The 15852-nt window shown below is 42.0% G+C and overlaps 2 protein-coding genes across 3 annotated transcripts; both read right to left on the bottom strand.

Annotated features, from left to right (window-relative positions):
• Window positions 1-5031: 5031 nt before the first annotated feature.
• Window positions 5032-7230, bottom strand: LOC116314995 (granzyme B-like). Of its 2 annotated transcripts, none has more exons than XM_039600429.1 (5): window positions 6764-7230; window positions 6526-6666; window positions 5987-6134; window positions 5544-5804; window positions 5032-5447 (listed from the first exon to the last, which is right to left on the bottom strand). In XM_039600429.1, the coding sequence occupies exons 2-5, from the start codon at window positions 6573-6575 to the stop codon at window positions 5295-5297; spliced, it is 612 nt and encodes a 203-aa protein (XP_039456363.1). In that variant the 5' UTR covers window positions 6576-6666; window positions 6764-7230; the 3' UTR covers window positions 5032-5294. The 2 variants fall into 2 exon arrangements, with proteins under 2 accessions (XP_039456363.1, XP_031589010.2); XM_031733150.2 differs by having other exon boundaries at window positions 6522-6666; window positions 6764-6995.
• A 2386-nt stretch (window positions 7231-9616) lies between these two features.
• Window positions 9617-13437, bottom strand: LOC116314964 (T-lymphocyte activation antigen CD80-like). Its single transcript, XM_031733114.2, has 5 exons — window positions 13174-13437; window positions 12603-12980; window positions 11305-11598; window positions 10162-10253; window positions 9617-9986 (listed from the first exon to the last, which is right to left on the bottom strand). The coding sequence occupies exons 1-4, from the start codon at window positions 13223-13225 to the stop codon at window positions 10168-10170; spliced, it is 810 nt and encodes a 269-aa protein (XP_031588974.1). The 5' UTR covers window positions 13226-13437; the 3' UTR covers window positions 9617-9986; window positions 10162-10167.
• Window positions 13438-15852: the final 2415 nt, after the last annotated feature.

The following is a 15852-nucleotide window of genomic DNA, read 5'->3' as shown; positions in this document are numbered from 1 at the left end:
CCACAGCTGCAGATTTATGGGGGAAGGCATCGAATGTCGTTCGGATGATGAAACTTTGTAACCCAGATTTCACTCCATGAGAGTTTCCTCTTTTCCACACTCTCCCAATTCATCCAGCGACACTGCTTGGCCAGCGCTACGGCTCTAGCACGTCTGGCTGTTTCCTCCTGTCGTCGCACTTCCTCCACCACCATTTTTCGACGTTCGGTTGCCACCGAGGTGTTTCTGCTCCAAGACCAAATCCTCCTCTGCCCTGTTGGACGTGACCCACCACGTCACGATGACGAAGAGCAGATTTGATCTGTAGCACAGATGTGGCCGGGGTCCACTTCCTCCACGTTGCTAGGGTGGGAGCAGTGCCTCTCACTATAGGGTCCCGGGAGTCCGTGAGTGACTCCTCAACCCTCACTTTTGCACATGTAATCTCCTCTACCAGACTAGGGATAGGCAATCACAGTATCCCGTCGCTGTAGAGTCCAACGTGCTGGGAAGCCACTTTCTCACGTAGGAGCTCACCAGCCTCTCTAGTCGATTGGGATGATTGAGCGAGACCTCGTACATCGCCAGTGGCCACAGTAGTCTGGGAGTGCAGTGTTGTTAATCCACCTGAGGTCATTAGCCATGTTCTGCCATAAGTGTTCAAGTTGCCAGGTATCATTGATTCATATTTTCAATTATATATAAATATATTTAAACACAATGTATTTTATACTGTTTGTGTTTTTGTGCCTCTCTGTGGTTTAATCAGACACTGAACAATGGTCCTGAGGGTGTGTCTCATTGGCTGACTGTTGACTACATGTGCTTTAAAGGAAGCCGTCTGGGTTGGCGGTAAATAACCGAATGGAAAGTGTGTGTTAAGGCCAAATTAACCACAGTGCACACAAAGGTGATCACACCTCTCACTGTGAACTTTACACACACATTTGTGCCACTCTATTCTCTCCAGAGCTCGCTTGTTTTTTCTAAAGAAAAATGTCAGTGATGTGAGATGCACATGATTATACAGAACATAATGAGGGCTGATGCTGGATGCCAGAAATATATATATAGTGAACTATGTTTATAAATGTGACCAAAACAGATGTGACCAAAAATGGTTGGTCACATGTGTTTAAACTCTAAATATGACTTTGAGCATCATCTTAGAGCTTTGAGAAGAACAAGATGAAAACATGAGAACACACAATAAAATGTTATAATGCAGGAATGATAGAATATTACATACTATATGGAAATTTAGCTGAATTTATTTTAATATTTAATATTACAGTATACTATAAATGTACTATATATATATACACATATATACACACACATATATATATATATGTATATGTATGTGTGTGTGTGTGTGTGTGTGTGTGTATATATATATATACACACACACACACACACACATATATATATATACATATATGTAATAGTCATTTCTTTAGTAAACTATATTGTTTTCAATAATTTAGCATTAAAATACCTGAAAATTATATATTTCCACAAAAAAGCCATAAAATTGTGACAAGTATTTGTGGTTTCCGTGAAGTTGGAGGCGTTTTCTGCAAATAGTTATTAGTTCGATTCTAAGGAAAAGTTCAGTGAGGCAGGTGGACATGCATGCTCCAGGCTAAACATGAGCCGCCATCAGCTGCTGTGTGGCTCGTGTGGAAGGGCAGTGGGCTAACTTTTTGAGAGTTGGTTGCATGCCGCCCCCCCCCCCCAGCATGTTTGCACTGAGTAGGAGATGCTCTGTATCTCATTGTACAACTGTATAGTGACAATAAAGGCATTCTAACATGACACCCACACACAGACACACAGACAGACAGACAGACCCTTTACCCATCAGTGGGAGGAAGAGGATGAGCACTTTCAGTAGCGACACTGCTCCTCTTCCTCCGGGCGGTCGCTGCTCTGAGCTGCTGTGGATGTCTCGGTGGGTTGAGTGGAGCTCAGGCTGCTCATTTTTGTCCATGTGGCGCCATCCACAGGCCAAACCTCAACACTGCACCTGATCCAAATGCACAAGTTTTGCATTTGGCTGGGGTCAGTGTCACTGCGGGTACCTGGACCCTACAGAGGGTGGTCCAACTCCTCCAGGATGACACATCAACACGTGTCATTTCCAGGTTTACGGCGTCTCTCAGCACAATCTCAGGATCAAGGAGGAGATTGCAGAGCCCGGCAACACGACCTCCAGCAGGCGACTGGTGTGAATGTCTGTTGGAATGACTGCAGACAGTCCTCACTGGAATCACAGTGTCCCTCAGTTTGTTAGTCCACCTTCTTCCATCCTTCCCTCTTCATCACATCTTTGTTTTTGGTTAGGGTTTGTTTTTAAAAAAATCTATTTTCCATTTTGTTTGTGTCACAGTTTTGTTTTCATTTAGTTTTGTATTGGTGTGTCCGAGCCTGGAAGCGCCTTACCTTCTTTCATTTATCCAACCACACTGTTAGTTTCTCATTTGTGTGTTATTGTCTGTTTGCTTTCACATGTTTCAGTTCCCAGTTTTGAATTGTTCCGAATCCGAGGTGTGATCCCAGGTTTTCCTGTTCTTTTCCTCTGACCATCTTCAGCGCTGACAAACTCAAAGGCTTTAACACGTTTAATGGTCGGCAGAGATGGGCAGTAACGCGTTTTTTTTCGAGTAACGATTAATGTAATGGATTACTGTTGCAAAAACAGTAATTACATTACCGTTACTTTCACGTAGGAACGCTGCGTTACTGCGTTACTAAAACCGTGATTTTTTGCGAGAATGTCTCATGACAGTGACGTAAGCGGGTGCGACGTTCGTGACAACAGCTGTGTGCAGATCATAATATATCGAGTGCGGAGAGAGTATGAGCGTGCAGCGTTTAAAGCGTGGAAGTACTGACCTTACTTTGAGTTTGATTCCATAAAAAGTGACAAAAACATTAGTGTCCGTTGTTCACTGCGTGGGAAGAAAACTTCTTTATAAACCCCTAAACTTCCAAGCAAGCAGCGAGTGCGCTACGACGTAATGTGAAATTCACAGAGAAACTCGCGGATTCTTCCACTGACCGCTGCAGCACACCTGCACCAGGGTAAACCTCCGCCTACCCCAGTCCTGCTTTACAGGTGAAAATAGAGCAACTAGTCTTTGATTTTATGTATTTTCTGCTGTGTTTTACTTGCATCTATTTGAAAGAGTGAGTGTAAACACAAAAACATTTTATTTTATGTGCTGGAATGTGCAGAAAATAGGTTTAAATGTTAAACAAATTTCTTCCAGTCAGAGAATGTTGCATATAATTTAATTTTTGCTTGATGCATAAAGTTAAAAGATTAAAACTAATAAAACAAGTTTTAAAAAGAGACTTTTCCATTTGATTACATTTTGTATGATGGATTATGCAGAAAAAGTAGAATTGGGCTGAAAGTTCTATCGCTTTATCACCTATTCAGGTTGTAAATTGTGTTTTTAAAAAGTAACTAAGTAACTAAGTAATTAATTACTTTTGAAAATAAGTAATCAGTAAAGTAACAGGATTACTTTTTGGGGGAAGTAATCAGTAATTAGTTACTGATTACTTTTTTCAAGTAACTTGACCAACACTGATGGTCTGCTGGTAAAAACTGCAAGAAAAAGAAAAATCTTCAAAGCTGAAAGTCTGGAAAAGTAAGAATATACACTAAATGAGAGCAGACTGCTGCTCACCACAGTGACTGAAGAAAAACTGATGTTGTATATATAAAAGCTCAAAGTGGAGCAGGGTCCTAGAATCGAACCACCAACTCTCAAAAGGCTAGCCCACTGCCCTTCCACATGAGCCACACAGCAGCTGATGGCGGCTCATGTTTAGCCTGTACATTGATGCAATAAGAGGTAAAACCACACTGCCCACTCTGAGCTGGAGTTCAACTCTCACCCTCTGGCTGAACTGGCAATGCCGCCCCTCCCTGACCTTTTTAACCGAGGTTAGCAAAAATGTTTCCATTCGAACTGACCGGAGTTGGAGAGGAGTGGCTATGGAGAAGCCAAACAGCACAAGGAGGTGCAGAAAAGGTGGTGCAGCTGGTGCAGGGCGGAGGCGAAGGAGGAGGAGGAGGCAGAGTTAGCGGTTCAGGGAGGTTGGCCTGTACGTAAGCTTGCACACAGTCAGAGTCAACAATGAAAATATTTTGGGAAGTGTGTAATAATAATAATAATATGTTTGATTTCATTGCCTTGCTACATATTTGTTCTTGAGGATTATCAGAGAGCCATTCGACATTAGCTCGACCAGCACCTACAATGTATGAGCTGTTGTGTAGCTGTGTTCTTTATATCAGTCATGAATCCTGTTCTAGTACAGCTGGTGTGTCTCTCCCTCTGTGGGTCTGCCCCATTGTGCCTTTCATTTAGTCATCAGGCATTCTTCACATCTGTAGGTTTACTATACCTTTCTCTCCCCTTCAGGTTATTTGAATTGAAGGTTTGGAGTTTACATGTGTTTCTTCTCTTTCACTGCCAGTTTACTAAACAGCTCTTATTTTATTTCTTGAAGAGCATCAGATGGATCTGGCATGTCTGATCCCAAATCTGCTTTCTGTGTCCCTCACCAAGGTCCATGCAGCCTTTAGACTTAATAAATATAATTACCTGCTGTTTTTGGAGCGATTGTAATCCTGCACTTTATCCATCCAGCTTGAACAGTGCAATCCTCAGTGCACATTTATCATACAGCAGACGTGAACTGAAAATAAAAGGACAGTCCCATGTTTCCTTTCAATCAGTGCATATGAACACTTAATGCTTCTTTGATAATCTGTGGGAAGATCAATGCTGTCATTGATTCAGCCTCCAGGGCCCCGCCCCACAGGACACGCCCCACCGGGCGCCAGCTCAGCCAGCCTCAGAACCAGGCCCGGTCGTGCACACACACATAAACGACACAAAGACGCACATGCACGCTCCCAATCTGAAGTGTGTTGAGCAGAGCAAAGGGAAAAAGCGCCGTGACAAGAAAAATGTTGAAGTTATTTTATTTTAAAAAACAATTTTAAAAAAGAGATTCTGAGAGGCCAAAAATGTTTCAAGCTTTATTTTTCAGTCACTAACAAGCGAACCGAGTTTAATTCACCTCAGTTCAGCTGTGAAACAAAACTACAGTTCATATTAAAGCACACAGAAATGATTTGTTTGTTTTACCAACACAACATTTGCTCAGTTTCACTTCTCTCGGTCATTCAGGAAACTTCTTCTTTTTTCTTTCTTCAAACATGCAGACGTTTCACATTAACCACGTTAAAACTCTAATGCCTGAAAAAAACACTCTTGGTGCACATTCCTTTATTTTTTCATTGTTTCCTTGATCCAGGGGATGAAGAAACTGACTTTAGTGAACACGTGGGGGTACCTGAGATCACTACAGTCCTCTGATGAGGTGTAAGCTGTTATACCTTGAAGCTTCTTCTTGCAGATAAGTGGTCCACCGGAGTCTCCCTACAAAACAGGCAACAGAAAAACTTCACTCAGTCAGTAACTCTTATTATTCATCACTAAACGTTCAGTAGTTAGTCTGCTTCAGATGTGACATACCCGGCAGACTCCTCCACTCTTTTTGGTAAAGTTGGTGCAAATCATGTGATCAGAATTAAAATATTGTTGCCAAATGTTTTCACAGTTAGAAGTGGACTCTATGTTCTCTGTGGCTTCCTTTAACACATTAGAGGGACAATCATGAGCTGTCGTCCATCCCCAGCCTGCCACAGCACATTCCATGTTAGCTGATGTTTTCCCATTTCCTTCAGGCAGGCCGATGGTCTTCACGTTCTTACTGAGTCTGGCTTTCTTTTTTAACTGTGAACAGAGTGTGTTTGAGAGAGCAGTTACTTCCTGATTTTAGGTTAAAATAATAACTCCCATCCTCACTGCATGATGCAGACGTGACAAATACACAGCCAACAGTGCTTCACAGTGAGACTGATGTGCTTACTTAAATATTCATTTTGTTATGAAGCTTTAAACACTCTTAGTTTTACCTTCAGTAACATGATGTCATATTCGTATTGTTTAGTGAATCCTGGATGAGGGTAGTACTTGGCTACTTGGATGCGTTGCTGAGTTCTCTCTTTCTTGCTGATGTCGTGTGCTCCGAGCACCACGCTGCAAGAACCCCGGGTCTCATTTCTGAACAACAAGAAACACAATGTTCAAAAAGGGAAAGAAGTAAAACTGAATAGATGTTAAAGGACAGATATGTTTGAAGATGATGTGAATCATAATATCAACACAAATGAAGGTCCATACAGTCTTATCAGTGTGTTACAGCGCTCCAACACCATTAGAAAAATGACTCACAGGAAAACTGTGTGGTCGCCCATCATGCTGTGCTTCCACTCATGTATATGTAACTTTATGGTATGTTATCAGTATAACAGTTTAGCTGTGATACAGTTTTATCATAGTGACTGCTGATAGAACAGGAATCAGCAGCTAAAATAACATCCTTTGACTTTTTTAATAACGTTACGTGCTTGTCCTGTCTGGATTCTCATGACCATATAAAAAGCGTACTTGCAGTGAGCTGCAGTCAGAACAAAGTCCCTCTGAATAAGGATCCCTCCACATGAATGTTCTCCTCCATACTGGACTGACACCATGTATGGTCTGGAGTGGGGCTTTGCCTCCCTGCCACCGACTATGCTGCTCTCAGCAGCCCCTTACAGGAGAACGAAGGTCAAATCAAAACAGCGATCACAGAAAATTGATTCAAATTCTTCATTTTGACCTTTAAACAAGTGGATCAGTCTTCTTACCTGTGAGGGAGATTTGCAGAAAGACGTAAAGGATGCAGCAGATCATGGTGGGACAGAAGCTCCAGGCTTGCAGTGACCCCCCCCACTCTACACGCCTCTTTTTATAACCAGCCTCCCACAACAGAAACTTTGTGGTAATAAGTTTCTGCACGGATATCACACCTTTGTCTGCACTGCTGCATGTAACAGGTGGTGCTGCATCACACACCTCCAATAATTTACCAGCAAAACATTATTTCTGTTTTCAAGATAATATAAAGCGCCTGGAAGAAACTGCTGTTGTAAGTTTGTTATTATGTAAATGCGACTGAACTGAATGAAGTTCTACCTGATGCCCTCTGACAGACACATTTTTTATACTCGTGCTACTTGTATCCACGGCTACAGGGGTGGCGCTAAATAACCGGATGGAAAATGTGTATTTAGGTCAAATTAACCACAGTGCACACAAAGGTGATCACATCTCTCACCATGAACCTTACACACTGCAAAGCTTGTTGGCTTCTACAAAAATAAAATGTTACAGTTATGAGAAGCTAATGTAAACTTTATGTATATTTTTTAAATTAAAAAATAAAGAATTTTACTGAGCTTGGTGACCTAAGAGGTGATTGCTTGATGTGTTTGCAGGTCTATTTCCTATTTTCTTTCCAGGCTTGTTTAACATGTAAGTGATCAATAATTTGGCCTCATGTTTGTGCGGCTTTGGCAACATTTTAACATTTTGCTCTTCTGTGCAACGAGGACCAAGATGAGCACTGTCAGAGCTACAAACCAGGTGAGCTCCAAGGAAAAGTAGTAGTCATCAGCAAACCTGATTGATCAGCATAAGTTATAACTGGAGTGTTTTTTTTCGAATGTTTGCTCGACATTAATGAGTGAGACTGGGCGGTAGCTGGGTAGGGGTGCAGGATCTTTGCCTGGTTTAAGAATCAGGCTGTCATGGTTCTGGGTCATGTGACCCTGCATGTTGACTTTATGGTGTTTCTGATGTCTTTGTGTTGTAATGGTTTAGTTTTTTTTATGTAGTTTTTAGTTTAGTTGTGTTTTTTCCTTCTAGGTTCATTATACTCCCAGCCCAGGTTTGCCTGTGTCATTCTGTTTCCTGTCCTGTGTCGCATCCTTGAGTCTCGTCTCCCTTTCCTGTTTACACTGCCCCTCCTCGTGTTTCCTCCCGTCTGTATTGTGCTTTCATGTTTGATCCCTTCCACCCTCCCTAATCACCCTTGTGTCCTTATATTGTCTCAGTTTTCCTCTGTCCTCACTCAGGTCTCGTGTTTGGGCTTCCCTCTGTTCTGTGTGTTAGTTTTACGTAGTGATGTTTTGTGAAGCTTTTATTGGAAAATGGTGCATTACTCAAAGCTTTCCAACACAGTCCTCTTTGCTGACCTCTGCTGGACAAAAATATGAAGAGCAGTTTGAATCTACAGCTTATAATGAACTGCTTTGTTATGATTGGCTGCTCTGCAGAGCTTCTGTCTGATGTTGGGCTGATGTGACGCTTTGATCGGTTGTTTTGGGTGAAAACATGACGTTCTGTCTGTTTTGATGTAAATAATCTAGATGAATAAACCTTCCTTGTTTAAACATGTCCCGTGGTCTGGTCTCCTTTTTGTTTGTGACTTCTTGATGTTTTTTATTAATAAAAATAAAAAACACACTCTGTATAACAATGTACAACACAGTCTTATGATAGGCTGTGAGTAATGCTTCTGCTGTGAAGTCCTTGCCTCCATGTGATTATATAATAAACCAGAGGACAGGTATGTTTATATATAATATGTAACTTCTGTAACTGTAACTATATGTACTGTGTATTTGTTATGTACATGTTAGAGCTGGGAGCAGAACTCAGATGAACTGGTTTTTATTTACAGGCAGACGTCCTCACATCCTGGCTCCATGTCTCTGTCACACAAAATCATATTTATACTGTGTACACTGGACCTATACTCACATATATACTGTGTAATCATATATACTCGTATACACTATATATATACACACACACACACATATATATATATATATATATATATATATATATATATATATATATATATATATATATATATATATACATGTACCTGCACTGGAGTGTTTATATAATGGAATCACTGTGATCAGCATTTAACCTCCATGTTTAAAATCACAAGACCCAAATATTTAAGTCAAACATGATCCACAATTATATTAATGAAGTTTGTGACACTAGTGATCAGTACTGTCTGAAATGTAGTGATTAGGATCAATAAGTAACCTTTGATTGTGTTATGGCCAACAGTGACAAGTCCAAACACAGGGTTAAATAAACGTGGCCCTGCTGAGATGCACCTGGGAGCCTGTCTGCCCGTCTCCGCTGCCCAGAGTTGGGATAAACCCTTCCTTAACAGATATAGTAGCTACCCCTGGCAGCAAAGCCGACAAAGTTGTCAGGAGGATTAATTGTTTGGTTGGTTCACTTTGGTTCGCTGTGCTTGCTCGTGTCTCTCGCTGTATTATACTGTTTTTTCATATAACGCTGTAAACTGTGTTTAACACGGGCCTGGTGGTGGACACAAAGTCATGTTTCCAGAATATTTATCACTCATACTGCACACATCTTATTTAGGTTAATAATACACACAGATGTGTGAATGTGTGTGTGTGTGATTATGTCAGATTATATTTTAGATATAAAAAATTGAAAGTTCAAACTGTTTGAAATGAGCTCAGCAGCTGCAGCAGGAATATTTTTAGCATTTTTCAGTAGAACCCGTCTTTACTTTTATGTGTTTTATTTAAAAAGACACATTAAGACGAACACTGCACCACATCATGTAGATGTGCCAGATTCACACACACAGGCTCATTTTCATCTAAATAACACTTTGATTTATTTTAAATAACACTTCTAAAGACACAACAGCACGTGGACATTATATAACATAGACATTCAGTTAAACAGGCACCCAGCATGACACCATGTTTGATGGTCCAGTAACTGCTGTGTTTCACACTGTGGTGCGTTTAATACTCCAGTGTGAGCAGATATAGCTTCAAGTTTTGTTTTAAGCACCAGTTTAGTGCCACCCAGCAGGACCCATGAAACCCAGAATCAGAGGGTGCGCACTGTCAATATCACGCAAAGGTAAGGTGCAACATACAACACGCTGAAGTGTCTCCATGGCACACTGTTTCACCCCTCCACCACCGAAACGCTGCATCGCTCTACCTCAGGTGGCTGAAACACACAGATGATTGCAGCTGTAAGCACATCAGCTGTTTCCTTCAGTCATGTTACACATGCACCATGGGAAAACCACACATCTGTGTGTGTCTGCATTTTACATCCTCTACATGCTCTAACCTCTTTTACATGTTAGATACTAAAAAGTCAGTAAATAGTTCATGCTCACCTTCGCTCACTGCACGGCTGTTAGAAGAACCACAGCAGCTGCTATCAGATATACAGTTAGGGCTGCAGGTGAGCTCCTCGCTGCTGCACCTGCTGAAGACCGAGACACACCAACAGTCAGCCTCATACCAAAGCATCCTAGGGCAAGTTTCTGAGTTCCCCCAACGATCAGCCAGAATTACAGGACTGAGTAAATGCTTCTCTGACTCAGAGGGACGCTCAGTGTAAGGTGAACTCTGACTCAGATTGAACTTTGACTTGAAACTTCTGCAGAAACATGTTTCATGGTTGTGTCGCCTGCGTCAGTCTGAAATAAGACATGAATGATCGATACAGATACAAAAAGAATATAATCAAATGGCAAAAAGCGACACTGCTTCTGCAAAGCTTGACTGACTACTGAGGGACTCTTTCATGGTTTTGTAATTAAAATTTGAGTGTTTTAGCTGTTTTTAGTTTTGTAAGAATGGAACACAGAGCAGGTTATGTAGGGAGGCCTGCAGGGACACAGGAGGACCCGCATGCATGATAAACCAGCACAGATGTTTCTCTGCAGACGTCCGAGGATTTATTTCATTCCTCTGAGCTGAACAGCTGCTCGAGAGCTCTGAAACTTCCACAATTACTCAGCGTCTTCAGGTCTGACTGCCTGATGACTGACAGGTGGACATCACTGTAGCTTTTGCACCCAGTGATTGTTGGTTTGCTGCAAATGAGCTCCTCATGTCCTAACTAAAATAGTGATGGTCTAAGATTGGAGGAAAATAAAGTAAAACTTTCTTTTTTTTTAAATAAAAAAGTTACTCAGCATATTTCCTGTCAGCTCTCATAATTCATACACTCATCGGCGCTAGCATAATAACCATAAATTATTGTAAATATAAATCAGTAGTAGTAATAACAGTAATAACATGATGATACGCTCAGGCATTTTTGGTTCCATCACCTGAGATTTTAAGGTCAAAGTAACACATCTTAAAAATATGTCTCACATATATTTTAAAAACACTTCATTATACGTGACGTATATTCAGTAACCGACTCTTTGACTTTTAGTTGGTGTCACTTTCATCTTATTTGAGCTCTCCCCTTCGCGCTGTTGTAGTTTACCTTCTCTTGGCCTACTGGACGATGTGGGGCGTACCTGTGTTGAAGTTGTGGGTGACCGTCACAGTCCTGTTCAGGGTCGGGTTGTGGCTGAGACAGATCACGGCCTCGAGACGACCTGCAGGGATGTCCAGAGTGCTGCGGGAGCTGTACAGGTGATCGTGGACGTTCTGCTTCGTTTCAGTGTTGACGTTCCTGGACTCCACTGACTGATGGGAGCTGTTATGGAGGAGGACCCACTGTATGTCAGGGGCAGGAAATCCTCCTTGCAGACTGCACACTGCAGACATAGCCTCTGTATTAACATCCAGCCTGGGCTCCTGGTAAGGCACTGAGGACAGAGGAGAACAAAGATCACCTCCACTTATCACGAAACAGACATTTTGGACGAGAATGCTTATTTGATTTTGTAGTGGGCATTAAACGGGAAAATTAAAAGCATTCCTGTATCTGTGCACTAAATATGAAGCTACATCCAGTTAGCATACATGCTGGAAACAGCTGTCCTGGGGTTGCTAACAACATGAGCGTGCTAGCCATGACAGCATGTTAGCTAAGCTGAGCTAAGCTAGTTAGTGTTATTTTTGTTTGTTTTTGTATTTTGCAGTGATTTGTTTGTAATCTGTTGGATTACAAAGCAAACAAAGAGTTTTTCCTATTTTAAGACATTTTTAATCTCATATTGGGAAATGCTTTTGTCACATCAGGTAAAATAATAATTATAATAAAATTTAATGCAAATATGTCAACAACTTTTGATCCTCTGAGAACAGGACACTGTAAAACCAGAATATCAATGATGGTGACTCTCAACACCTCATCAGCCTTTCATGGCTGAGGGGGTAAAGACATGAAATAAAACTGTTAGTGTTGTTACTGTACTATTGTTGAGTCTTTACATACATACATATAAAGGCCTTGTTGTTGTGATTTGGTTCTGTATAAATAAAATAAAATTGAATCACTGACAGCAAAACCTCAAAAAGGAAACTCCACGTTCTGCATAAATCATAATCACTGCAGATTTTGTCTAAATATAATCTGTGCTGACTGTAGCTGCTTTTGTTTGACCTCTGATGATGTCATCTGTTGCTAGGCAGCTCTGTGAATTAAAAGTTATTCAGCATGCTCAGGTCTGACCATCCCACAGTCTGCAGTTCGTGCAGCCCAGTGTTTGCTGCAGCATGAGCTCATCATGGCCAGCTTCTAAAAGCTAAACTGTTAATGATTAAATATAATCTGTGCTGATGATGTCACGTGTTACTAGCCAGCCCGGTGTGTGCCGGTCTAAGGTGCCTTTCCTATTCTTGTGAGGAAAACAGAAACCTTTCTCACCGCCTACATGTAAAGTCATTTCACAGATTTGTGTGTGTTCCAGGTGGTATCGCCTCGTCCCGCTGTCGTCCAGCACTGCTGCAAATGATGAGTACGTTCTTCCATTATCATCAAGAGTCAGGTTTTTGAGCACGATGGTGATATTCCCTCTGACTATGTCCTGAGGGAAGTCTGTGACTCTGTGTTGATAGAGCTCATTTACATGCTCCGCCACCTTTCTTCCGTTATTATAGGAGTACAAAACCACATTTCTATCGTCTTGCCAATAAAATCGAAGACTCCTCCAGTCCGTGATAGCTCTATCCTGTATGCTGCATTCGAGGACTGCCGAATCAGAGATGGTAGTGTTAACATCACGCACGAGAGTCGCATCGCCCGCTGAGATTAAAAAGAAGAAAGAAAACTGTTAAAGATGAATGATTTCTCAAATGCTGCGACACTCCAACACCAAACACTCACATCTGTAGACTAAGTTTAGCTCCAGATAGGCCAAATGCTAAAGACGCTAGATAGCTTCGGTGTATTACCACCAACACACACACACACACTCATTTGAACTGGAGTAGCTTACCAACCACGAGACTGGAAAATAATCCAAACACAGAAATCACTTTGGGGAGCATTTTATCGGAGACCAGCGAGCAAAATCGATGTTAGTGAACACCAACACGACAAACGAGGCTAAAGTCATGTGCAGATCAAGAAATACTTTCTGTTCTGACTCTGGCATTCCCCCGTGGCATCAGCGCTGACTCATCGTTTCAAAATAAATCACAACAAAGCTCTAAAGATACCGATTTAAAGCCCTGCTACAGACACCAGCTAATATCTGCACTATCGGTGCCCTGTGACCGCGTGCAGCCCATGTGCTTTAGCTGTTTTTGCAGAGGAAGTGGGACATGCAAAATAGCTGCTGAATAAGAAATGACGTCTGATTGGAGGACATGGAGACTTCCCACTGTCTGAGCCCTTCCTACCCATCAAAGGGTCATCGAGTACCAGATTCAGAGAGTACTTTATGCTCTGCACTTTAAACAGCTTCCTCTCTCTCTGCTGAGGACGTTTAGCTGACTTCCTTGATTTTAAAAACCATCTGCTGCTAGTTACAGATGTGAAATCAGTTTGATACAACAGGAAAGCAGGACCATGACTCACATATGTTTGCAGGTCCAATGAGGATACCTGAAGGTTTCCTAAAGAAGGCTCCCCAAAAGTTGATTCTGTTCATTTGGACGTAGCGTTTTGTGGGAGAAACGTTTCGTCACTCCTCCAGGTGACTTCTTCAGTCTCAGCTGACTGCAGGTTTCCCCAATCTTATAAACAGTGGTTGTTGATTGATGGTCATGAGAATTTGCATAATTAAGATTAAGGAAGTGACCTCACAGCCCATTGTTCCTTCAGTGGGCTGGTTTCAGTCATTATGCAAATGTCCTGTTTATAAGATTGGAAACCTGCAGCTGAGACTGAAGAAGTCACCTGGATGAGTGACGAAACGTTTCTCCCACAAAACGCTACGTCCAGATGAACAGAATCAACTTTTGGAGATTTACTTTCCATGGATGTTTGAGCATGCATGAAGATAAAGAAGGCTCCGTTTGCTGCCTAGCAGTTACTGTAAACCCAACTATGGCCAAAAGGAGGAGACTCGTTACAGCTTCCTGCTGCTGTGGATTAATTCTGAAGTGGGTTGTTTCTCTCTTACCTTTGGCTCCTCTGATCAGGTTGGCTGCTCTGTCTTCAGTAACCTCGCTGGTCCCACACAGACGGTTTGAGTTGTATCGTTAGGTTTCATTTTTCTTCATTAGTCTTGAAAGCGATCAACAATCCTATGAGTCGTATATGTGCTGTCTTCTATCACTGACTGTACACCTACCACCTACCAATTTATTAGGTACACCTTGCTGCCAGCAGGTTGGAGCCACTTTTTTTCTTCAGAACTTCATTTTTCGTGTCAGAGATTCAACGATGTGCTGAAAACATTCCTCCAAGATTCTTGTCCATGATGACGACATCACTACAGTGTCTGCAGAATACTGCTGACACAAGGATGCAGGATGGATCCATGCTTTCATGTTATTTATACCAAATTCTCACCCAACAATCTGACTGTTGTGGAGTTCTTTCTTTGCTGAGAGGAGACAGTCTAGCAGTTCACACTATTTTATTATCAGGCAGATTTGGCTTGCACAGCTTCTCTGTGTCAGGCAGTCTGCACACGGAGAAGGGCAGTACATAATTTAAAGAATATATTAGACTCATAAAAACAGGAAATAACCGTGATTGGCTACTGATGGGGAGATGTCGTGGTTTAGACTCCCTGATTTGTTCTCCTTGGGGTCCTTCTGCACGGTAACGGTCATTAACCTCCCGTCAGGGATCTTGTCCTGTGTGAGAAAACCTCTCCTACCTTACAGTTGTTGCCAGGGATGTTTTATTTTCATGCTGATGTCAGCTTTAACCGACACAATGAGGTCTCTACGTCTTGTTGACCAGAGCACCCCGTTATCATCCACCCAAGGCCAAGCAGCCTGTCCTATCTCAAACTGTGTTCTGTAAGCATGTAGTATTTTAACTTGTACACTCCACTCTGGCTGTGCCTCTTGGTTAGCCCTTCACACTGTGGGGTTAATGCTGGTATCAACTCTATTATGAGCATACATTGCAATTAATGTTAAAAAGAAAAAAACACATTTCTTACACATCAGACCAGGAAACATTTTTTCTGTCTTCTGTGGTCCAGTTTTGGTGAGTCTGTGGGAACTGTAGCCTCAGTTTCCTGTTGTAGCACCTGAGGGGCACCAGGTGCGGTTTTCTGCTGCTGCAGCCCATCTCCTTTGAGGTTTGATGTGTCGTGCATTCAGAGGTGCTCTTCTGCATACCTTTGCTGTAAGAAGGTATGCAGAAGTTACTGCTTCCTTCCTATCAACTCAAGTCTGTCTGCCCCTTCATCTGTGACATATACAAGGCATTTCTCCCAGATAATTGCTGCTTACTGGATATTTTCTCTTTTTCAGAGCTTCTCTGTGAACCTAGAGACAGACGTGCGGGAAAATCCCAACAGATCAAGAGATTCTGTTCCAGACAGTATTTCTAACAACCATGCCACTTTCAGACTGCATGGATCAGAGAGATGCATGATGGGTCAGCTGGTTATTCTGGACCAAGCAGAATAACTGTATGATACCAGTCTTACACCACCGTATGATCCGGACGTTGGCATGAGGTGGAGCCAGTGTGGTGGGGCGTGGTC

This window comes from Oreochromis aureus, linkage group 16 (genome assembly GCF_013358895.1).
Source record: "Oreochromis aureus strain Israel breed Guangdong linkage group 16, ZZ_aureus, whole genome shotgun sequence".
Taxonomy (NCBI): Eukaryota; Metazoa; Chordata; class Actinopteri; order Cichliformes; family Cichlidae; genus Oreochromis; species Oreochromis aureus.
This window is presented reverse-complemented; position numbering and strand designations above follow the sequence as displayed.